This window comes from Solea solea, chromosome 3 (assembly GCF_958295425.1).
Source record: "Solea solea chromosome 3, fSolSol10.1, whole genome shotgun sequence".
Lineage (NCBI taxonomy): Eukaryota > Metazoa > Chordata > Actinopteri > Pleuronectiformes > Soleidae > Solea > Solea solea.
In genome coordinates this window covers 32,216,057-32,241,741 of record NC_081136.1, presented here as the reverse complement: position 1 = coordinate 32,241,741, position 25,685 = coordinate 32,216,057, and the positions used below count along the sequence as shown (strand labels likewise).

At 40.1% G+C, this 25,685-nt stretch overlaps 1 protein-coding gene across 3 annotated transcripts in view; it reads right to left on the bottom strand.

Annotated features, from left to right (window-relative positions):
- cacna1c (calcium channel, voltage-dependent, L type, alpha 1C subunit) overlaps positions 1–25,685 on the bottom strand; it is a 166,784-nt gene that overhangs the window by 18,770 nt on the left and 122,329 nt on the right. For 2 of the 3 annotated variants that reach the window (XM_058624875.1, XM_058624872.1), the window contains exons 11-34: positions 24,372–24,462; positions 22,265–22,291; positions 20,470–20,630; positions 20,262–20,335; positions 20,024–20,175; positions 19,681–19,882; positions 19,413–19,533; positions 19,025–19,139; positions 18,651–18,780; positions 18,198–18,267; positions 17,920–18,052; positions 17,630–17,759; positions 16,797–16,856; positions 16,431–16,537; positions 13,410–13,497; positions 13,194–13,301; positions 13,021–13,073; positions 12,765–12,911; positions 12,376–12,577; positions 11,547–11,705; positions 11,346–11,456; positions 9,327–9,410; positions 3,207–3,389; positions 540–677 (exon numbers count right to left, since the gene is read on the bottom strand). In XM_058624875.1, coding sequence (XP_058480858.1) covers positions 540–677; positions 3,207–3,389; positions 9,327–9,410; positions 11,346–11,456; positions 11,547–11,705; positions 12,376–12,577; positions 12,765–12,911; positions 13,021–13,073; positions 13,194–13,301; positions 13,410–13,497; positions 16,431–16,537; positions 16,797–16,856; positions 17,630–17,759; positions 17,920–18,052; positions 18,198–18,267; positions 18,651–18,780; positions 19,025–19,139; positions 19,413–19,533; positions 19,681–19,882; positions 20,024–20,175; positions 20,262–20,335; positions 20,470–20,630; positions 22,265–22,291; positions 24,372–24,462 — 2,846 coding nt within the window. Of the gene's footprint in view, positions 1–539; positions 678–3,206; positions 3,390–8,333; positions 8,418–9,326; positions 9,411–11,345; positions 11,457–11,546; positions 11,706–12,375; positions 12,578–12,764; positions 12,912–13,020; positions 13,074–13,193; positions 13,302–13,409; positions 13,498–16,430; positions 16,538–16,796; positions 16,857–17,629; positions 17,760–17,919; positions 18,053–18,197; positions 18,268–18,650; positions 18,781–19,024; positions 19,140–19,412; positions 19,534–19,680; positions 19,883–20,023; positions 20,176–20,261; positions 20,336–20,469; positions 20,631–22,264; positions 22,292–24,371; positions 24,463–25,685 lie in introns of all 3 variants that reach the window. The other variant, XM_058624873.1, reaches the window with a different exon arrangement.

Sequence of the window (25,685 nt, the reverse complement as noted above, 5' to 3'; positions counted from 1 at the left end):
GTTGTCCCTATACATCCCTCCCTGAATCTGCGTCAAGACTCCTAAACCACCTCTCCGTTACCTCACGCCTTCCCCCCCGTCTTTCCCTCCTTCAACATTACACTACAGGTAAAAGAGATGACACAGTCTTGTGTCCCATTCCACTGACTTTCTTAACAATTAGGAGGTGGAGACAAGGAGGGATGAAGCAAGGAAAAGAAAGGCAGCTTGTGAGACTTCGCCAGGCTGGCTTCACACAAGAACAAGGATATTTTTTATCTCACATCTGAAATCTCACAACTAAATTTATATTTATGAAGATTTAAATGAGCCTATTCTGGGTTAATTGTGCATATAATCACCTTGTTGAAAGTATGAAAAGCAACACCAGCAACTGGCATATAAACATTAAAATTGCTTTGCCAAATTTGGATCATAAAATCCATTAAGAACTGTTGGGGGGTCAATGGTATCCAAAGACCCGCTTTTTTCTCTGCTATTTCTGTCCTGTGCAAACCCAACCCCCTGCTCTAGCATGTTGTGTCCGGTTCTCCCCTCACTTGGAAGGATTTGATGAAGGTCCACAGCAGGGTCCGAATCCCTTCCCCGCGAGACAGCAGCTTCACCAGCCTCATCACGCGGAACAGCCGGAAGAAGGTGATGGAGATCCTGGCGTTCTCTTCAGAGTTCTGCAGTCCCTTTTGGTGGGGTTTGGTGTTTTTTGGAAAAACACAGGACGCATGAGGACACATGCAGATAGGCAAGGGAGGGAAACACACACACACACACCGCACACGTAATCATACAAACACATGCATCAACGCAGACATACAACCATTTGTATGCATATTACCACCCACACATACATGTGGATGTGAATATACAGGACACACACACACACACATGCGCCCGCACGCACGCACACACACACACACACACACACACACATTCAGTTAATAAATGGAAATCTGCGTCCTACAAAATCCCATCAAAATCAACTGGCAAAAGAGATCTGGGAGAGAATCGGGCAATCATGCCTATTTTTGTGGCTTCCAGAAAAAACACTAGGCAACAAAAGGAAGGACTGAGCATCCGTCAGCTTCCTGAACACATCTGCTTCAGCCCCTGTTTCTCCAACCATGCAACAAGCCAGATTAAAGTTACTACACAGCATCACATTAAGCTATCTTAAACATCAAACCCTATAAACATCACAAGGACCAATTTAACTTTATTGGTCCTTCAAACCACAGCACTCTGCGTTTCATTCTACCTCATCTCATAGCTATAATAATCATCGCAGGCATATTCTTGGTGGTTTTTCCTGTGTCCTATTACAGGTAAACTCATCATTGCACAAGTATAGGTCATTTGGAAATTCCACTTAGTGTGCACTACAATTTTAACTGAATTCAAACTCTGCTAATGATGGAGGTAAACACTTATAAATCACTGGTAATTCACAACAGATAGGAGTCCAAAATAAGATCGAGCCTAGTGGCAAATTCCTCTTTCACTAAATCATTTAGACAGGCTAATTGCCAGTCACAAAGAGACTTGTCACCAGGGGCAACAGTGCAAAGAAGATATTCAGGTATAGTTAAAGATATTTTTGCCGCACGCAGCTCCTGCCAGGTACAAAAAGGATATATTGGTTGGTAGGAAATCTCTTCATCTCTTCCATCTCTTAACTTTGACCTTGTAGATACTGTTGCATGCCAGCAATGTTTTTTATTTTAATCCTGAATCGATATTGCAACAAATTAAGTGTTGAAGAAATCTATTGATCGGTACACTTTGAACATTTCTAATTAAACCACCATGGCAAGATACAAGTTTAACACACAGCGCAGCTTTCTGCCTATTGTCTCAGTCGTCATCCACCGGAAATAATTCCATAATGAAATATTCAGCCATCTTGTGCAAGTGCTATACTAATACAGATTTATTTATTCATGCTGCTACTCCTCATTCTCTGAGATAAAAAGGCAGAAAACCAAGGCAACATCAGGAACTGTGTAAACTAAGCATGACGCACATAATACAGCAGCTAACACTACATTATATACACAATAACACCACAAGCACCAGATTAACCAGGTGTAGTCATACAAATCAGTTCATTCAAACACAAAATAAAAGCCCAGGAAGAAAAGAAAATGTGGTATTTTCTTTTCTTCCTGGCCTTATATGTCACCACTACTGTGCCATGCTACATCTGCTTGCCTGCAATTATTCGATTTGACCCCAAAAAACACAACATCAACAACTCCATGACCTCTGAATCTGTTTTGCCATTTGAGTTTTTTCCAAGAAGCCACAATTTCTTTAAGTTAAATCCCACAGTGATTACACAGTGTGCTCCTAAAAAAGAACCAGCCATTCTTCACACATCTAACTGCAGTTTGGGATAACAGATATCATATGTTACTTTTCAAAAAGAATCTTGTCTCTAACGTGTACACAAATAAAAGTTGGGGAAATTCATTACACACATTTTTTATTACTCCATTATAATGTTTTTTTTTTCTTTTTTTCTACTGTAGTCTTGACAAGTAACTCACAACATGAGTTGTCCCAAAATCCATTGACAGATGTGTGGAAAATGACATGGCATATAAGTCAAAATTCTGTTCTACAAGTAATATCACAACTGGACCACAGTGGGCGCCATTGCACCATTGACAGAGTGAGGGCAGTGATAAAGAGAGGTACAGTGACAGTAAGTGTAACAGAGAGAGAGAGGGAGGGAGAGCAAGACATACTGTACACCAACAGACTGATTCACAGACAGACAGACAGACAAATAGATAGATAGATAGATAGATAGATAGATAGATAGATAGATAGATAGCAGGCAACTTGAGAAGTGTGGAAACAGCGTGATAGCGTGACCATGATGGCTTGCACCAATGACGAAGCATTTAAATCAAGAAACCACACCCATAAAGGTAAGGGGTGAGGGGGCAAACTGCAAGCCATGGTGAGGTGGGGACAGTGGGGACCATGGCAACAACAATAGCCACTCAAGGAGAAGTGACAAGAATCCATTTATACTTAGCCAACAGAATACAGTGGCCTTCACCACACACACATATATATATATATATATGAACAACATACAAAGAACAGCTCTATAGATATTGCTCTGGACATGCTGCAGAAGACGATAGCAGGAGCGACAGAGGCAACAGGACGAGAGAGGAGCCAAGAGTTTTGGATCATACCATGGACGGCGTAGCAGGAGGAGGGATGGAAGGATGGAGGGATGGAGGGATGGTAGAGGAGGTGGGGAGGCGGACGAGGTTACCGTCGGAGCGTACCATTGGCCTTACCACAGGGGGGTGAGAAGAGGAAGAGGAGGAGGAGGACGAAGAGGAGGAGGACGAGGACGAGGAGGAGTCAGCTGGCTTTAAGGAAAGGCAACAAAGATCAGCACCAGAGCAGCGCCTTGCTGTGAGTGTGTGCGTGTGTGTGTGTGTCACTGTGCATGTGTGCATGTGTGTGTTTCTAGACCAAGCACTCGGCTAGAGAGGGTTCAGTCTGGGATTATGGCGAAACTATTATTTTTATTCTGCCCAAGCAGGGGAATTTCTCTAAAATATAAGTGCATGTAGAAACTGGCCTCATCCTCTGCAAAGGCCACATCGCACTAAATCAGACTGAACCAATGAAATATTGTTGAGGAAATTTCTGCCCCATGCCTTCAGGGCCAAAATAATGAATGATGGTCAGGGCAGCCACTGAGGGGGGAAAAGGTGAACTGTGAACGTGTGTGTGTGTATGTGTGTGTGAAAAAAAATCTATATATATAGTGTCCATGTCTTGTGAAGTCATGGATCTGTGTGTGTAGTGGGTGAGAGAGAATGGCGCCTCTGTAGCTATCTGTTTTTCTTTCTGCCAGCTGAAGCTACAGTTGATGCAGCTTTAGTTTCACTAAGGCTACGTAAGACATTTGGCATTAAAGGACAATGCCTGCTTTGACACTGCGTTATTTAATCCCTTCTTTGACCTGGGAATAATCAAGATCCAAGTGAAATTAAGGACCCCTTTGAGATAATACAGTGAAATATCTTTGTGGCCCAATAGTTATCAGTTATCCAGACCACAACTGTAATCTACTTCAAGTCAAAGAGGCATCAGAAAACCACAGTAAGTTAAAATCATCTGTGTCAGGTCCATTATTGACAAAGATGATTTTCCTTTTGGAAATCTGATCCCACAGGTATTTAAATAACACCAAGCAGCACAAGGATATCAGGGAGACATCCGCTGGTCATCCCTGCTACTGCAACATTTAAGACTGCCGGGAGTCATAGTTTAAACAGTAGTTTAATTTATGACTCAGGAGCTGTTCACTCTGCTGTGGTACTGGCCCTGTTAAAATACCTCACAATAAAATGTATGCATCATTCTTTCTAGTCTTCTACTAAAATAAAGAAAGATCTGACATGGCATGACTAAAGGTAGGAGTCGGTAAGACTATCTCACCTACCAGGAAGGAAGAGGAGGAGAAAGAAGGTGCAAAACAAGGCATATACAAGAATAATAAGAGGTAAAAGAGAGTATACAACGGGGGAAATCAGAAGAAAAGAAAGAATGAAGCACTTCAAAGGATATCTAACAGGGCCATACATATATCGTAATGGAAACATGTAATTATACATTTACTATGATTTAGCTATTATTACAAACACTTACTTTTCTGACCAGATATCAAGAATGTATAATGTAAGAAGAGGCTATGGATGTTGAAAGAGAGTGTAAGTGTACAGTGAAGTCCAAAAGGTCTGAGACCATTTTAAGTCACTTGAGTAATGAAGTTGTTTTGGATATTTGGACTTCACTGTACGTGTGTGTGTGATAGAGTGTGTCCTATAAATATATATGGTGTGAAGAGACGGTGAGTTGAAGGGAAGGAAGGATGGAGGGAAAGGAGGGAGGAAACAGTGACGGGCAAAGGAAGGAACGATGGGCAGGAAGGAAGGAAGTACAGAAGGAAGATGGCACTGATACACACTGGGATAAAGGAGGATGTGTGTCTAAATATTAGTGAGCGGAAAATAGAAAGGGACAACTGGTTACATTTACGCAAGTCAAAATAAAAGCTAGGAATCACTTTTAATTATGGATTAATTGTTGTAGTATAATATCTCTCGCCGTGAACTACAGTGGTCCTGAGGAATCAGTCTGCATACAAAATAAAAACAAAGCAATCAATCTGTAAATAAATACACAGTGGTCCTTTCAGACCCACAGTGCAGATGTGTATCATACTTCAAGCAAAAGATTTAATCAGTTCAGTCATTTCTTCAGGTAACATGGGCTTTTATGGAGATTTATTTTTGATGTGATATAGATATTACATGCTGCAATAATGCAAATTTGAATAATGACTTGTAAAGTGCAGACATTAAAATTTAGAGTCATCGTTTATGGCAGGTTATAGGTTGATTTTCTTCTTTTTTTTGGACATGAGAAAAGCATTGAGACCCATGTTACCCAGCTTGCATTTTAGGTGAGCAAGCAGCACCACAAACCAACGAGAAAGAAGACAGAGAAAGATAAACATCCATAACAGAAGACTTAAGTAAACTGAAAAAGCTCAGACAGAGAGGAAGGGGGATAGAAAGGAGAGGAAGAGGCATTCCGAAGATAGGGAAAGAGAAACAGATGCAGTCCATAATCCATAATTGCATCGTCTGCAAGACACTGCTCAGAGCAAACCACCACCAATCTATTCACACTACTTCTACTCAAACCAGAACCAAGAACATAAAAGAAACCATACAGGGTTTAAGAAGCACCCCCAGGTCACTGTGTAGATGTAAGCCCCCAGAATTAAGGTCTCATTCTGTTTCAATGACCACAAAGAAATGCAGCTAAATTAAGTCAACAGGCACCTGACAGCACAGCGAGATAGAAGATATTTTGGCCATTTCACATTTTTGTAAAGGTAAAATGATAACATTTTAAAAGCTGGCCTGCTGCTGCACTTCACTGTGCACTGATGAATGCACTGAAATGCACTGAGAGCTAGTTGTTGGCAAACTGCTACTATTCATTTCCAATTGCACGGCTCAGTACATTAAAAAACATTCACTTGCACTTTAGTGCCCGATGTATCGTGTGCCAGAATGTTTAAGTGACAGGATCCCTGTTTAAATGCAGTAAGGGTTCACACGACTGAATATGGAGGGTTTCTTAAAAAAAGGAAAAGGAAAGGTAGCCTGTACAACTCATCTTCCAAATCATTACAATCCACCGAAGAGAAGAAAGAAGACGAAAAAAACAAACAAAAAAACACTCGGGACATGCCTTTCGGTAAGAAGTGAAAAAGAAAAATCGTGAATCATTCAGAACTGCAAATCAATCAACCAAACCAGTCAAAACCAAACCAAAAGTGTGTTACATCAGTGACTTGTATAGATGACACAGATGTTTATATCTGGCCCAACAAACCTCAGTATAAATATGGCTATTAGTTTACAGCTAATAGATTGGGGCAGGAATTTTACAACTCAAACTTTCATCCGGACATGAAGCATAATATACAGAATTTACTTAAATTAAAGATAAGATGAATTGTCACCAAGGCAAAGGATTTACGATAGATTTGTGATTAAAATTCCTGCAGTAACTAGAAAATTAAAAACTAAATAAAACATATAATAGCCAAGTTTATTTCAGTGTCAGCCTCATATTGGGATCTATTAATTCCCCTTCTAACAGTATGAAAACAAGGGAATACCCCTTTGTATGTCTGACCAGTGCCGTGTGAGGTGAAACACGCTACATTCTACCACAGTGGAAAACACAGGTGGATCCTTTACTTGCTTCATCTTCCAGCTAAATCCACACTTCATTTTAACATCCGTGGTTTTAAATAGACATTGGCCTATTGTGACCTGATTAAGAAATAAATGTTTTGACATTCTGGATGACATTTGGAGAGAGAAAACTTTTGTGACATTCTCATCTCCTACGTTTAAATATGAGGCTGAAACCAGCAGCTGAGCTAATAAGATATATTCTCATCTATCTCCGTTTATATAAGGTGATTTACAGTATATCAAAGTTAACTTCACGGGAAACAGCATCAACCCACTCAGTCTCTGCTACAGTCGGTTATCTAAGATGCTTGTTAATATTGAATGCAGCATTTTGTGGAAGGAAGTTGGGTAAGAAAGATGGAGTTAAAGATCGCACCCAATAAAAGTATAAAGAACGTTTTTTTCTGCAGTGCGATCACACTTTGACTATTCTTCAGCCAAAAAGCACTTTAAATATCACTGAAGTAAAACGCCAATTATCCCTGAAGTGTAAATACGAAAGACACTCAACATTTGACTTGTATTTGGGATTTTCATTCTCATTCCGCCCCACTGTCGACCATAGAGGCTCCACATCGATAATAAATTAACTCATACATACATTTACATAAATTTCTTGGGTCCCGCATCAATCCATTTATATGGATTCAATCATTCCCCTATGTATGCACCATGCTACGATCGGACGAGAGAGAAAAAAAATGCAACTGCAAATTGCATTTTTCCTCGATTGAATTTCAAGTATTCTGTGTGATTTATATATTGAGAGCTTAGTGACACTGGGGTCAAATACTATACTGTGTAAAAATCTTCATCCCTGTAAAATCTAATATTAATTTTTTATAGAAGAACAATGCCATTATACTTAGTTTTCAAGCCTGGATATAGCACATTTTCATCTGTCATGCTATACAGTGTCCATCATGCTGAGGGAATGGACACTATCCCATGTGGCAGTGATAAAAGATTTTAAAAAAAAACCCAACAACAACTGAACAAATGTGGAAACAAACCAAGTGCTGAGACAATGCAAGAGGTTCTGTATACAAATGCAATAGTTTTTGATGCTGTTGATGCTCAGCAGACCGAGGCATGAATACCTATCCGGAGCATTTTCAAATATTAGAAAGCTAAACATGAGTAAACAAAGAAAAGAAAGTTTGGTTTGAAGCCTAATCAGTGCGGGAGAACATTGAGTACAAGATGGAAAACAAGTTGTTTTGCTGCACTGCTCTGAATTATATTTCATGAAATATGAGGACATGATGATAAACGATCACGTCAAAAAGTGTTCAGATGTTGAGGAAATAAACTCCAGAGCGTGGTTTTTCATATGTTGCAAAGTACACACTCTACATCTGGCTGTTTTCAGACTTAGTCATCCATCTCTTAAGTTCAAATGTTGTGCAGCTGACGTTTCCTAATCATTTGAAGGCACGCAAGATGGGTATCGGTGCTCGGTCTGTTTGTGTGTGTGGGAATGGCAGAGCAGGCAGGCAGGAAGGGAGTTGGACTACTTACGTTAACCTCAGTGATCGCTATGTCAACAATGCTACCCACAACTATCAAGGCATCAAATGTGTTCCATGCATCAACAAAATAATGCTGCGTAGGGGTGGACAGAACAGAAAAACAACAGAAAAAAAGAAAAGAAAATAAGACATTTAAAAATGGAAAGAATGAAAATTAAAGGAGAGAGAGGAAAAATAAGATAAAAAACATTATATCATGAGCATTGGAGTTTTTTGTTTTTTTTTTAGTAGGAGGAGAAATAATCAAAGAAATTAAACAGCAAAAGAGGAAAAGGAAAAGAAAGGAAGTTGCAGTCTGGAAGAGATGGACAGCTGAGGAAGAGCAGCAGCAGCGGTTGGTCATGCTTGTCCATGAGAGGAAAATGTCAACAACAATGACAACAGTAAAGAACAAATTGCAACAAAATCCCAACAACAACAACAACAACAACAGCAATAACAACAACAAAAACTTTGTTACTGCAGTTAAAAAGAGGAAAAGAAATAAAATAAAAGTAGTGTAGGGCTATCTGTGATTGGTTAGTTCGGTTAGTTAGGGAATCAAACCTGAGCACACAAAAAAAAAAGAAGAACCCAACATTTGAGAGACTGTAAGGAGCAAGGAAGGATGATGCAAAACAGAAACCCTTTATGTTCACAGCTAAACCCTGCCTCATCTGCCCTGGCAAACTCTGGCAGAAAACTGCTCTCGTACTGGAATCTCAATGTCTGGGGGGGGGGGGGGGGTCCCCTGAGTGGCAGCAGCCATCTTGGATTTAAGGATGGAGAAAGAGAAGAAGAAGGGAGAAAGGACGGAGAGAGAAGATGGACAAAAGAGTAAAGAGAGGGAGGAGTAGAAGAGGAAAAAAAAAAACAGTACAACACAGAATAGCCACAAAGGAAAGAAGAGCTGAAGGGAAACTAAAGATAGAGAAGTAAGAAGGCTCAAGACAGAGAAAGGGAGAGGAGAGACAAGGAGAGTGAAAGTGGGCATCGTACTTACGTTAATCTCACTGAGAATGACGTCTATTATGCTGCCAATTACGATGAGGAAATCAAACACATTCCAGGGATCACTAAAGTATCCCTACACAGGATGAGGTGAGCAGGAGGAGAAGGAGGAGGAGGAGGAGGAGGAGGGTAGGAGAGGTAGGTTAGAAGGAAAACAACATCTGCTGCCACGTCGCAGCCTTATTAAGGTGTTATGAGGAAAAGCTTTATTTATAAATACATTTATAATTCTAATGAACACAGTTCACTTGATTCATCAAGTGTGGCTGAATTCCCTGCTCTCTTAAGGCTAGTGTTTTTAGATAGCAACTGTTCAAGTCTCCTAACTGGTGATTCTGTGATGCTGTGGTTGTGAATAATGAAAGGCCACTTTGTTTACTTAACTTATTGTAAACAATTAATCAGCAGCAGTGGCACAGAGTATGTACTTGAGTAAGTAAAGTAAGTAAGTATGGATACCACTGTACAGCAAATAACCAAAGTTATATCTAATGCATGAAAGATTGTGTTATTTACAGGTGCAGAGACACGACTGCTTTAGTGCAGTTCAGTGGACTTAAAATGAGACGGCTGATCAAATTTTACATGTTTGTTACAAGATGAGAGAAAATACCATATGTCTCAAAAGTGAATACAAAGCATAACTGACCATAGTAATAAAATGTGAGTGTTTAACTTTAATTGTGCTCTGCAAATCCTCTATCATCTATCATCAGAAGTCGTCTGCGCCCACTGGCATGGCGTTGTTTTTATGTAATCGTTTCACACAGGCAACAGAGCATTAATTCATTATTCAGTTATACATTAGTAAAACAAATGCTGATGTACAGTTTGAGTAAATCGGACAAACTCAACATATGTAAACAACGTGGTAAAAAAGGGAGGAAATAAACTGTAGAAAACTGTTGCTGCTCCGTTTGCAGAAACTAAGATTGTGAGGGGAAAAAAGTCACCAAGATGTTAATGAAGCTAATTCCAGGGGTGTTCACATCTGTAATACAGTACCTATAAAGCAAAACTGTTAACAAGCTGCTCCTCAGTGTGCGGTGGCTGTTGAACAAATTAAAAAAAAAAAACATTCACAAGCACAATCTGAAACTTTAGACTCGTTCACACATCCAGTGTTTTGGAAATAAGAAGCTAATTATTAATTAGTCCGGTTCAATGTGACTTGGGAATATGTTGCAATGCTGTAATAAAGACTGAACTGCATTCTGGCAGATTTAAGTACCACTAATTGATGTAGACATTACACAACATTACATACCTAACAGATAATCAATACCCAAGCCATAAAAGTATTTTGGCTACTTATGCCTGAAATACGGCAAGGCATGTATCCTAACATAACGCAGGCTGGCAGTGGAGATAATTACTCTCCAAAGTTATAACAAGATATCCATCTTTCATTCAATAAAATTATATTTTTCATCAGACATAATTTAGTAAGAAGTAAGATATTAAGCTTAATGGAAAAACAAAGGTCAATCAGCTTTAGATTCAAAACAGTAAAAATAGAACAGAATCAACAAATTACCCTTAGCAGTCAGTGATTGCAAATCATCATTCTCGTTTGAATAACATAATCTGTAATAATCCTCAATAACAACAATTTCCTGCTTCCTAAATTCACATTTTGATTTAGAACCTACGCTATGCAGAAGTAGAGACAAGAATACAATTGTAAAAATAAACTGTATTTGACATTTTTTGATTTTTCACTTACTAAAAGAGGGAAGCATTCACATTCACACCTGTCACTGTTTAAAAAGATGGAACAATAAACCCACATGTCTATGTGTACAGAGCAAGAACAGTAGAGAAACAAGGCAGCAGTGAGATTAAAAAACACATCATGTCATCAACTCAATCCATGGTAAGGGATTTGGACTATTATACTGTACAGGAAATCTTCTTCTCACTGGTTGCAACTGGAAGAGTATTCATCAAATATTTTTGCCATTACTGAATTACAAAACACACACACTCTGTGTTACAGTAGAGAACCTACCCTTGGCTTGAAGGCAATCAGTTTCAGGATCATCTCCACAGTGAAGAGTCCAGTGAAGAGCATGTTGAGGATGTTCATGGCATCATTGAAATTTTTGGTCTGCCCATGATGCTGCAAAGACCCACAAACAAACTCAATAATGTCACAGATGTGTGTCTGTGCTTCGCTCAGTGGGAGTGTGTGTGTGTGTGTGAGACTCACCTGCATGGCCAGACAGATGGTGTTTAGGAGGATGAGTGTGAACATCAGGTACTCAAAGTAGGTGGAGTTGACCACATACCACACCTTGTACTGGTAGGGGTTCTTTGGGATGTAGCGGCGCAATGGACGAGCCTTCAGGGCGTATTCCACACACTGACGCTGTGACACACACACACGCACATATTTACATTGTTGTTTTGGTTTCCCAACTCCACATCGCTCCATCGCTGTTCTCAGACCAACATGGAGGACAAGCAGTCAACTTGTCTTTTGGCATTCTATGTTTCCGACCCTTCTATGAGGCGTGGATCACAAAGAAAGTAGCTGCAGGCACATGGCCACATTTCTTCTTTTCTCTCATCCTGTGTGTCAACCCCTGCATCTCCCTCCTGGCTAGATTCCTAAAGTAGTTTTCAACCTAGAACTCATGTTCAAGTCCCGGTGAAGTGAAGGAAAAGAAAAAAAAATCTCTTCTGACTTTGTCACCCTTCAGAAAAATGTGATATCAACAACCCTGAGTTCTGTCCTCTCCTTCAAATGGACTGACACACACATACTGGCCTACTCCAACATCCACAAATGCTGCCGTTAGTCAGTGTTTGTACACAATATCAATGTATTAAACTTCCTGTTCAACAAACTCAATCATTTATTTGTCCACATATTTTCAGCTACTATTTTCGAACATATTATACACATAAAGGACTTTCTTCTGTAACCTGAAAACCTGTGTTTTGAGATTATTTAGCTTCTAAACAAATGCAAACAAACAAACAAACTATGATTAAACAGCACAGATTCAATCATAACTTAACACATGAAACATTACCTGGTTCTTGTCCAGCTCGCAGTTCTTATATTCTTGCTCTCCTTGCTCCTGGAATGTGACGATGACGAAACCAACGAAGATGTTCATCATGAAGAAGGCAATGATAATAATGTAGATGATGAAGAAGATGGAGATAACCACACGGTAGTTGTAGATGGGCCCAACATCCTCAGCGTGAGAATCTATGGCCCGGTACAGTAACCTGGGAGTGAGAGACAGAGAGAGGAATACAGAGGCAATTGATTGAGTGACAGAAAGAGGATTAAAGAGCTGGAGAAGAAAGGCTCTTAAATCTCAATTGCTTCAAGGTAAATGCTTTAATTAGTGGTAGTGTTAGGCCTGTACATATATACAGTGTATATACTTTGTGTTTGCATATAGATACACACCCTGGCCAGCCTTCAAAAGTAGACACGGCAAACAGAGCCATCATGCCTTGCAGGACGTCATCAAAGTTGAAGTCACTGTTTTCCCAGATTCTCGAGGCTCTTTCAGGCTTCCCCACGTCTCCGTCCTTATACATGATGTAGGAGCCCCTATAGAGACAGTCAACAAACGCATATTCACCATTTTTGTTTCATCCAGTGGTTAAGCTACTGTCTACAAGAAGGATTAAAAAGAGTGCGTGCAGGAGGAATCTCTTACCTGCACTCTGCCTCAGTGTGTTTGGAGCTGTCGGTGCAAGTGAAGAACTTGCCCTGATGGACAGACATTAAAATATAGCGCTCGATATTGGTACTAAAAACAACACAATCATGATATTATACGACGATTTTTCAGGCAGACAGTTGGGAGGAGGCGCCTTCGTTTAAGCCTACCTTAAAGAGTTGTACTCCAATACAAGCAAACATGAACTGGAGCAACGTGGTGACGATGACGATGTTGCCGATAGTTCTAATAGCCACAAACACACACTGCACTACATGCTGGAAAACACACCAGAAAAGATAGTGAGCATGTGTGTGTCTCTCCCCTGTTCGGTCTGAGAGGAAGTAAGTTTTATGCATTATTTTGCCTTTATGTCAGTTACCAACCTTTAGTCCCTTGGCTCTGTTGATGGCCCGTAGAGGTCTGAGCACTCGCAGAACTCTCAGGATCTTCACCACGTTTATGGCACTCGACCTGCAAACACATTGGATTAAATCTCTGACCTGAACCAGTCTACAGTATACACACATTTTGGACAAAATTACATTGGAGACACATTTAACACAGTGAAACAACACAGAGTTTAAGAGTTTTTAAGATTATGTGAGATTTTTAACACAGGCTGAGCAGATCAAGGCACCTCAATGTATGTTTTTAAGAAATTAAAAATGATGATGAAGAAACAACTGAATCTCTACAGACTACTATACTATTCATCTCATACCTTTTTTTAATTAAATAATGTTTTTTGATGATAGCATGTTCTGTTGTAATGAGTAGAAATGATCTATGTAAATAAGGTTTTGTACAACCACTGGTAGAAAGGGGCATTAATAATAAAATCAGCTTGTCCTCATGGATCACCTTCAGGAGGAGGAACAGACAGCGTGGTTTCTCTATCAACTGTTCACAGTAAACACAATATAAATGTAATATATAGTACGACACAGACACATACACATACACCCATCAGCCACATGCAACAGGGTTGTTGTGGCTGATCGGTGCACAATAACACACACGACACATGGACGAACACACACACACACACACACACACAGTACCACATGAACAGAGTCACACAAAGACACAGAAACAAGAAGTTCACTAGCAAACTCAGCATTATTAAGCCATCAGAGTAAGACCTTTTCAAGAAAGTGCTTCAAAAGAAAAGTTTAGTACATACTAAAAAGAATCAAATGAATACTGTGACATTTTGGATTTTACAATAAATACTTGGGGAAAAAAATTGAACATTAGTTCTTCGGCAATCTGAACTTGCATTTTTTTTTGTTTTTAACTGATGTTTATGGAGGATGAACATGTATAAAAATGAAGCCTGCCAGTACAATGTACTTTTGATTTAAAGCATAACAAAACCCCTTAACCATTTTTTGAGGTGAAAACCATTGTTTATGGGATTCTACTAAAGATGTTTATTGATCCATGTCCAAATTGTGAGTTTGTAAGTATTTGAACTATGCATAGTGTGTTACAAATATGTGTATTTACTGCCTCTCTGGCCAAACACTGGCTATTACATTCAAATTCGGACCTGATATGTTAGTCCAATGGAGACCAGCTCGATTATAGTTGGACTAACGTATTTACATGACATTAAGAAATAAGTCTAAAATTGGGAATTTTACAAAACACACTGATATCAGTGTATTTACATGTATATGATGACCACGCCCCCTACATTGCTCCCTCACCCCTCCTTCTCAACGCCCCTCCCTCACAGCTCCTTGTCCACTTCTTACCATTTAAAAAAAATAATGAATGAAATACTGATGAGTCGGTCATTCAGTTAGCGGGAGAACAAATTCAACAACCTTTGCCCAAAGCATGACATGTACGGGGGGAAAAAATATTCAAAATGTCAATGTATTCATTTAAGGGAGTGACTTTTTAGATGGCAAAGGGAGTGACTAAAAGGGAGTGACATTACGCCGTGTTGACTTTTAAACAGAAAATAATAAAAAAAAAAAAAGGTCAGTTGTACAACTTTTTACACAGGGAGGTAAAGTTTAAAGACAGTTAAAGGTAGTTCAAGTGGAGCAGGATTTCATCTGTGACACAGTCAAACCAGCTGTGATGATGTATTGGTATGTTGTGAACATGTATTTACTGAGCGACACTTTCTGTCGTTCTCATGCATGCACCACAAATACTCCACGTCAAAACTAGATATTATGTCTTGTCAGATATTGTTTTCGACTAGTTGCCATATGTTTGCTGATGTTATGCCTTCTTAACCAAAGTCCAGACACAACTCAAGCCAATAGATGGATGGGTTGATGGATAGACATTGGATTAGTGAGCAGTAATAATAGTAACACCGCATCACAGGGCAGGTCTGCAAAGGAGCAACCAAATGCATCATCATCACACTTAATTTGACTGTGAATCATTAAAATTAAAAAAAAAAAAAATCCCACTCATTTACTACTGTTAACAGGCAAAAGCCACTGAATTGAAGCATTCAGCTGTTATTTCTACAGCCCAGGAGAGTTCAGTAAATCCCAAATTATGACTGTCAAATCTGACCTGCCCCCAAAGAAGTAATTTATTACCATTCATTAGATAAGAAAAGTGACAACAGTATTTGATGATCTAGGCTAATTTACCCAAAGAAGCACAATTTATGGTTCAATGTTCCTGTCTGTACAGAGATATTTTGGCATAAATCTATTACAAGAACGTTCATAATGTATCTATTATCATACAGTATAAATCTACTAAAGTGAAATGGGCAATGACGTTCAAATTAAGGTCTTGCTTTCATTTTTTCTCTCTCCTTTTTTGTTGTTGTTGCATTTAGAAGGTTAAACTCTCCAGGACCACAGAAATAACAAATTAAAAGTGTGACAGTTTTACACATGTAAGGTGAAGGTCTGTTAAGCAGGGTTATTAATATGGACTAATGTGGACTTACGTCGAGAAGTCTAGTCTATTAGGCATTAGAGACAGAGAGTGTAGTATAGCATATTAAACATGAGAAATATCAAAGCATTGCAAGGAGTTATTTGCTACAGGAAGCAGAGAACATTTTAATAAACATCACAAAGGATTGAAAGAATGGATTGGGAGTAATGAAGTGTGAAGTTGTTAGAGAACAGTGAGAAGTGTGAAGAATGGGGGAATTCAAAAAAGAAAAAGAAAAAAAAAGAAAACATTTCCCCCCACTTAACCACTTAACAGTTTGATTGATGTGTTTTTGTACCATCTCATGCAGTAGTCACTACTTGGCCGACTGGGGTTTTAAAGTGTAATAACACAAATGTACATTTCATCATACGGTTAATTTACACTAATTTCATTTAGGACTGTGGCCAAGTAATGCAAGTACAGAACACTTTGATTTACATACGGCATGCAGGTGACAAGCACTACAAGGCACTCACTGTATTCCAGAGGAGATGAGGGACACGCTGACCACCACCAGGTCCAGAATGTTGAAATAGTTTCTACAGAATGAACCTTTGTGGAGGAAGGCTCCATAGGCTGTCATCTGCAGAGACCAAGGTTACACATCTTAGAATATATTATATGATGGATCACATACAGGATTACAGTTCTTGTTTTAGCTGCCTTCACGTTCAAGGTGAGTAGGGCGCTACGTCCGAGTATAAGCTGCCTCTGAGGATATTTCCCCACAATGCAGACGATATTTAAAAGCTGAGACCACATGAGACGCCGGTCAATGCAAAGTGTAGCACACAAAGAGGTCAGACAGGCCATTAATCTCCCTAATAAATGGCAAGCATTACCTTAAGAATGATCTCTATAGTGAAGAGTCCAGTGAAGACGTGATCTGCATAGCCCAAGATCTGAAAACAAAGTGCATGATTCTGCAAGACTATTCAGTACAACACAATAGCATATGAACCTATGGTCAGCTGTGGCTTGGTCCTGTATGATTGCTGAAACAACGATGCTGAATTTAAGGGGGCAAAAGGATGATGCATTCGATATTGGATTAAAAATAGACTGTGCAAAAACAGAACAGAACCTTAAATATCTTGATCAATTATGTCATTAGGGTTTAATATGAAGGCTAATTGTGTAGACTGATAATATATATAATGTGGCCTGTGAGAAAGCTGTGGAAAATACAATAAAACAGTCGTTATTAGCTCCTGAGGGATTTGCATTGCTCACCGAGAGAGGGTATAATGCACGGACACAAAACACATCACTCCCAGGGCATTAGAATGCACTTCATAATACAGCCTTACGCACTGAGCAACATCGATAATATAAACGATATAGTGATATTTCATTTTTAAAACTACAGTCCAGACACAAGTTTCATAAATGCACACAGTTGAGATTGGCTTAAGGCTCCGTTGCTGCATGCAAACTAATAGATTACATTTCTTGTACGTTGATATTGTACACATTAATAAACATTCTTGCATCTATAATGGTTACCAACAATAATCTGTTTCTTCCTCATACTTTGCTGTCACATATAATTAATGTAGTAGAGAAGTTACTCATGTTATAGGTGTTTCCTTCTGTCTGCCTCTTAATGTATAACCAGCCTCATGCTGTATGTGTGTATATTATAGTTAATGTGTGTTTCTGTGCTCTTTGTTACCCGGTTTCTAAAAGAGTCATTCTTGACAGGGTCCTCTGCTGCCAGACTGATGCTGCTGAGCAGGATGAAGAAGAGGATGAGGTTGGTGAAGATGTTGTGGTTGACGATTTTATGGCACAGAACCCGGAATCTAGAAAACAAAAAAGAGAGAGAGAGAGAGAGAGAGAGAGAGAGAGAGAGAGAGAGAGAGAGAGAGAGAAAGAGACAGGATATGTTAACAATTTAATATTGATAAAAGACAAGGATAAACAGACAAGCATAAAGTGAAAAGCAGGATAATGTTTCCTTACTGGTTAGTGTGGCTGAAGATGAAGAAAGCACGGGCCTCTGGCATGGGAACAGCTTTCTCCTTAAGTTGAATATCAGAGAGTGGCCGTGGTCTCGGGCCCACCGGCATCTCTGGCTCCTCCTCATCTTCATCTCCTGATAGACAAGATGAACAGGACAGAACGGAGTGCAAATAAAAGAAATGGGACAATAAAAAGTGATTATAAAAGAAGTTTTCAGTTACTATTTTTTCATTCACACATTTATCATTCTTTCACAGTATACACGTGTGCAGTGTTACCTATGTAATCATTTGCAGGATATGGATTCTTCTCCTCACTCTCATCTCCACAGTAGTCATCCATGTTGATCTGAAGAGAGAGAAGATTGTATGTTTTCATCATTTATACATTTCCCAAAAATAACAAAATACACTCACACTATTGGCTAAAATTCATTCACTGTTATTTCCGGGGTAGAGATGCAACTACATTACATTATTTCCAGGTGTATCTGCCATTATAATAACAATCTGTCAAGGTGTAGCACACCTGGCATTTAAAGGGAATGGGAGATGGCACTCCAACTGCTTCATGGCAAGATGATGAATTAAGAGACTAGCACAACCCTGCGGATTATTCTCTTGGCAGGATGATCCTTTTTATGTGTGTTAAAATATTCAAAATTGATTTGGCTATACCCTCTGTGCTTAGATTGTTAAAAATGTCTTAAAATGGTGTCGCCGTGCATGTACTTTAGTAGCGGTGTTGGTCTCTCCGTCTGAAGTGATGGACTTCAGCTCTATTTTCTCTTTTTTTTTCTCTTTCTTCTCCACCTCCAGAGGCGGCTTCTCGTTGTTTTGACGCTTCTCTGGGCTCGCGAGTCTAGAGAAAGAGAGAAAAAAGACTTTCATTTCAAATGTATTTCCTTTGTTAAATCAACACAACTAAGAAAAAGCTCTCTATAAAATGTCATGTTGTTAGTGGGGGGCTGTATCAAGCAGGGAGTGTTTAGACAGGCGAAACCAAATGGGAAACATTGAAAGTCTCACATCACCATTGAGACGGTAAAATTAAAATGTTTTTTCCTGCCTATCTCTACTAATCTCAGTTTCTCTTTCTGCTTTACCTGGCCAGTTTTTTCCTCTCCTTCTCCTCTTCCTCTTCTTTCTGGGCAGATGTCAGGCTCTCAGCGTCTGCCAGATTGTCCACAGCAATGGCCAAGAAGACATTCAGCAGGATATCTGTTCAGAGCATTGAAGTTAAGGATGTTGCTGACCCATCTGATGACCAGTTTGGCTGGCTGTGAACAATCCTGGTAGGTTAAGTGGATAGTTATCAACCTCTATTGTCCATTGACTGGATCATATTTAATTAAAATCACACTTATCATGTTGTTATTCTGAAAAACAAACTTGTCTGTTATTTCAAGTCTCATCATCCCATCACTACGTTTTAGATGAAAGCTTCTGTGTCATGTTCTCATCGAGACCTCTGTTGAGGCAGCGGCAGGATACAGTTTCCACAGATGAAGAGGATGATGAAGTAGATGCAGACCAGCATGCCGGGGAAGGACGGCCCACCATATGCCATGATGCCATCATACATGACAGAGTTCCAGTCCTCTCCTGTTAGGATCTGTGGAGACAAAGAAAAAACTTGTGTGTGCTTATTTATTCATTTAGATTAGTTTTAATTGCTTCTTATTTCAATCACACACATTTGAATTTCAACAAAGACATCGGAGTAAACAGTAAAAGAACATATAGACTGTGCCATCATTACCTGGAACACGGTGAGCAGAGACTGAGGAAAGTTGTCAAAGGTGCTGCGTCTGGTCTCGTCAAAGTTGAATTTCCCCCCAAAGAGCTGCATGCCCAGGAGAGAGAAGATGATGATGAAGAGGAAGAGCAGGAGCAACAGGGAAGCGATGGAGCGGACAGAGTTAAGCAGGGAGGCCACCAGGTTGGACAGTGAGTTCCAGTATCTGTGGGAAAGACAATTCAGTTAAAACTATGATCTGGATGTACAAAGTTAACAAACATTTATCTCTCGCAAATGCAAATTCTTCCAGTGTTGCAACAGGTAACATTCAGTAAATAACACTATCACCACAGGCTTTACTAACCTGGTTATTTTGAAGATCCTTAGCAAGCGCACACAACGCAACACTGAGATGCCGAGAGGAGACATGATCTTCGTCTCCACCAGAATGGTCTCAAGGATTCCTCCACATACTACGAAGCTGTCAAAGCGGTTAAAGAGCGAAACAAAGTAGGCCTGTGGGGAGCAAGGGAAGAGATAAGAAAGGTGTCTCTACCCGAATAACAATGTTGTCACATGCTTTTGACAAATGAGATGCCTACCTGTAGGCCGAGACTGTACATCTTGAGCAGCATCTCACCAGTGAAGAGAGCTAACAACACCTTATTTGCAATGTCTGTCGAAGAGGGAAGAGAGGAGTAATGAAGGGAAGTGTAGGTGGTAAAAAAAAGAAAATAACGATGGAATAATAATAGAGCTGCAAGACAGTAATATGTTTTTCTGTATACGTGTAAGCATGTGTGTACACACCTTGTATATCAGTTAACCACTGAGGCTGCTGGTGATATTCAGAGGCAATGGTGAGAGTGTTGAGGAACACCAGGAATATGACCAGCCAATAGAAAACTTGCGATTTGACTCCCGCACGGCACTTTCTTCTGCATAGCCTGTTCCACCTTCGAGAATAGCGACTGAGAGGGAAAGAAGTGAGATTGAGAGAGAGAAAGAAAGACAGGGAAATGTAACAGTGAAGAGAGTTGGTGAGGGAAAAGAGAGATATGGGGGTCAGAGAAAGGACAAAAGAAAAGAGGGGGATGGAGATATAAGGCAGATGAGGGAGAAGCGAAATATGGAGGAGGAGGAGGAGGAGGAGGAGCGAGAACCCAAGAGAGGAAATAAGAGTGATAGTGAAAAACAAACAGCAGAGGAGAAAGAAAGGAAAAACAGGCTCAATTAGTTTTGTCTCCACAGTAGTGATGACATCACCCCTCGGTATGTGGCTGTCTGTTGTTTGAGAGCCGAGCTGTGGAACAGAGTTAGTCATCCTCAAAGACGTTTCACACCAAGGAAAAGCCAGTATGTAGAGCTTTGTTGCACAATGAGATATGCACCATTTCAGAGAAGGGGAAAAAAAACAATTGAAGGGGCAAATTTGAAGTGAAATGTGTTACATTGTGATTCAAACTTCAATGAAAAAAGTGCTGCTTCAATAGTGGAGGGGTTTCATTTTGGCTAAATTAACATTCTTCAGAACATTGAACGATTTGTTTTGTTTTTCTCCCTTGCCCTGTACTGATAAAATTAAAACTTCTCTCCCAAACCCCCAATCACAACGACAGTATCGGTAACCGTGTGTCTAGTGATTGATACCATTTTTTAACCTGTGCTCCTGTACCAGTGAGTTGTAAAATGTATCTAACTTTATCAAGTTTCTACACGTTGAGGGAGGAAGCCAGTTAGCCAATATGTCTGTTATTGGGACTGTTAAATATTTATCCATACTGCATACTAATGCAGGTGTTATTGACCCCAGCCACAACTACAGTGTGAGAACGGCAACATGTAATTATGTGAATTTGTCCCAAATTACCTTAAAAGTTAATGAGGAGGTAATAATTTGGTAATAGTAGCCTGCTTTGAAGCAAAGTGGATAAAAAAAGGGAGAGAACCATCCAGTGTCTTTCTAACACTGCACTCTAAATCACTGTACCACAGCCATTTAACGTATTTATCACCTAATTAAATTAGCTAAATAAACCCAAACCCAGAACATTCCTTGTCCACCATCGAGGCGGATGTCCGTCTAGAGGTTGCGAAAATTCATGTTTCACCAGCTTTTTTTTTTTTCTGTCAGAATGTGTGAGAGCTGCTCTGTCGGCTAAGGCAGACAGCAGCTTGCGCCATGATGCACACACTGAATGTTACACAAGACACAACGCACAACACGAAACCAGCAGACATGCATTCTGACGGTAAAATGCAATGCGTCAGTTGGAACGACCGGCCTCTTCAGAGTAACCTGTGTTTCCTGCTGTGTTTCCACATTGACCTTCTTACAGCTAAACTTAGCTACCGGGATCTTATTTCATCTTTCTCACGTTGACACAACAGTGGCACTAATCATCTGACGAAATGTTAAGTAAGAATAAGAAAGCAACACATCAATACGTCAAGGCTCTCGACTGTCACGACTGTCTGTCTGTGTCTCCTACACACACCTGCACACAGACACACACGCACACATCTAGTGACCGCACAAATGCCACATCTGTCGAGACGATAGCGGGGGTGAGTTGAAAGACGATGGTAAACAACATCTACTAACCTGAACTTGGATTTGGAGATCCTATTTCTGGAACACAGAAAACAAAATGGATTATACACACACACACAACACACATATAGACAGGTACACAACATGAAAGGGGTAATTTGAGGGGGATAAAGGGGAAGTGCTTCCCTCGTTATCGCAAATGCCTTAACAAATATGTTCCTTGATCAGCTTAGCTGTGTGCCTCCGGTATTTCCTGCACTTCTCAGATATAATCAGCATGTGTCACACAGTAAACATTTGTTACTTTCGACTCTGAGATGTGGTCGGCCGTCACTGTGAGACTGTAAGATGATCAAAGAACATGTTTGTCAAAAAACACTCAGTCTATATCAATGCGCCCAACTGTGACAGATTTGTTTGGCGCAATGTAACCAAACGTATGTCATTAGGAACATGCACTGTTCTTTTGAACAAACCACCCCTTGTAAACATACACACAGTGGCATCCAGTCAAAAGACTCCCATCAACCCTGGTGTGAAAAAGACAGAATTTATTTATCTAATTTAACGTCTGTTGATTGTTCGCCACTGTAACAGCAAGAAAAAGTGACAAGAAATAATGGAAGACATTTTATTTGAGAAGAGAAGAGAAGAGAAGAGAAGAGAAGAGAAGAGAAGAGAAGAGAAGAGAAGAGAAGAGAAGAGAAGAGAAGAGAAGAGAAGAGGAAATTTAGATTTGTTGTGTTCATCTCACATTATTTGACATTCATCTAAATCCCTGACTGCAGATATTAGATTCTACTACCAGCCTGTGACTCTCACACTTTAACCAAACCATACTTTAACATGTACTCTGCAGGGCTGTAAGTAACTGTGTAACTGACTGAAGCAATGCAATAAGTAATTGACTGACTGAGCTAAAGAATAGAATGACTGACTGGCTGGATATGGAGGCTGACAGTACACATGTCTTTTTCTCTCCACGTGTCCATCTCGATTATGAGGCCGACGCATGCCGAAGTAGCTCTGACCCAGAGGTCTGTCTCCATAGTGATGTAAAAAAGAACTGACAAACACTGAAAGCCTCCAGTCTTATCTCCATAAGAGCTGGAACAATTGCTCCCAGCTTAACGTGTTGCCATCTCCCACAGGAAGGATGAGGGCCCGTATTTGTAGTTAGAGCGGGGTCAGTCTACGACTCATTAGGTCCGGGATAGTCGGGTGTGGAATTTTTACTTTACTTTGGTCTGACGGTGGACAAACAAACAACATAACAAAAGACAACGTAACAGATGGACGGTGAAGGTACGGATACACAACAGTGTGTCATCTACGCGTGCCTCCTGGCCTTCATGTTCCACTGCGTTTTTGATTCAGAATGATCTCACCTCTAAATTGCCTGTATCATCCTTTCACTTTCTCTGTTTAATTCACTTCTATTCTTGAGTGTTTAAAGTGATGAATAGATTTATATGTAGGTGTTTGCTTGTGTGTGCTGATGTGGGCCCACTGGGGTCACGGCTCCCACGTGGCCCTGTGTCTAAGAAAGAAAGAAAGAGGGAAAGAAAGCAACATATGCACTTGTTTGAATAATGTCAAAAAGTGAGTGAGTGAGTGAGTGAGTGAGTGAGTGAGTGAGTGAATGAGCGAGTGAGTGAGTGAGCTGTTCTTGGAGGAGAAAAGCCTTTCATTGGCAAACACATGACAGAGAGAGAGCAGAAACAGAAGGAGAGAAGAGGTATCAGTTATTATTCAATGTAGGCTTTCTGCTTTTCTAGTCAAGAGGCACTTGGGCTTCTTTTGTCATCGCTTTCGTTTATAAAGTATTTCCTGCGAGTTCCTCTTCTCAGATTCATTCATTCAAGCGCTCCCAATCAAAATCTACTCATTAACGGTATGATGATCATCCCACAGTTATTGTTTTCAACTCTTCTCTAACGGCTAGTGAATTAAAGTCTCTGGACCGCCGTGAGCTTAATGCGACAGAGGTCTGATTAAGTCACATTAGTGGGCCACTCGTGTAAGTGCTCATACTGGAGAGCTAATACGGGATAAAGTTCATCTTTGGAAGTGACAAAAGGTGACTGAGAGAGCGGGAAAAAAGAGGGGCGTGTGTGAGTGAGAAAGACTACTTACGAGTAGAGTATAGAGTACTTACGCGAGCCGAGTACAGCAGGTCTCACCCTCCACATCTCCCCCAGGGGCATTGTCTGTGTTGACGGATTCGTTCTCACTTGCTGGCATGCTCACTGACAGGCAGAAGGCAGCAGAGGCAGGGATGACAGTTGTAGAAGAAAAGACAAAAAAGAAGAAGAAAACAGAAGAAGCAGAATGAGCGATCACAAAAGAAAAAGGAGCTCCATCCTTGATTACAGCTTCCTTTCACTGTTATTTTTATTACATTGTTTGCGCTCAGCGTTGACGTCAAGATGCTGTGGACAAGTGTTGCTAGACCCAAACTTACAAGGTTCATCCAGGAACATACACAAGAGCGGCTTTCCTAGTAGACATACTAATTTAAAGATGCTTTTGGCATGTAGGTAATCTCAAATCAGCATCATCAAGCCCCTCCTCTCTCTCTCTCTCTCTCCTTCTCACACACACACACAAACTTACTCCCAAATGTTGTACCGCATGCTTAAACTAATTACACATTAAGCTGCCACACTTGCAATATTTACTGGTTAGGGAGCCTGGGACGCAACCTCTGCACCAGCTCTTAGGATGGATTCCAACTTCTAAGCTGAAGGATATTTAAACGCTGCGTGAATTAAATCTTAACACAAGCCTTTTGTGATTTTGTAGTCCATGGAGATTTAAGAAAAGAAAAATAAACAATACTGGTTTCCGTCTCTGGTCTGTAAAATGGATTAGATTGATGCTGAGAGCAAACATTCAACACTAACATTTTACCATTTAGTCCTACTTGCTCCAAAGGTTATTTTGTGCGTGGGTAAATGTGTAAAAAAAGTATAACTTTGTTTATAAAGCTACAAGGAGATGAGAAATGTAAGTGTAATGATGTGTTACAACATAAGAGTGAATATCGAGAATATGGAGGCAGAGACTGTTGTAGAGGAATGACAGGAGTTATATTAAGTGTCAGTTAGGGATTAAAGCAAAAGAGACAAAAATAAGTAGGAACAGGGGAATAGAGAGATGGCTGTACCAGGGGAGATACAGTACGTATAAAGGGGACAGGTAGGAAGAGGCTGTGAAAGTGGGGAGGCATGGGGGAGAGACTGATATGAAGTGATACGTTGCCTTTTATTGCTTCTGTCAGTCTTTGTCTGCCTGTGGGATTGAGCTGCTCTCTCCTCAATGTCACCTCAAACATTTGTTGTTACACCTGTGCAGGACCAGGATCAGAAACTGCATACGAGTCTCAACATCTCCTGTGTTAAATTGAGATGTCCATTTTGAAAGCAGGAACATTCTCTTATAAAACAAGCAATTGTTTTTTTTCCCCTCA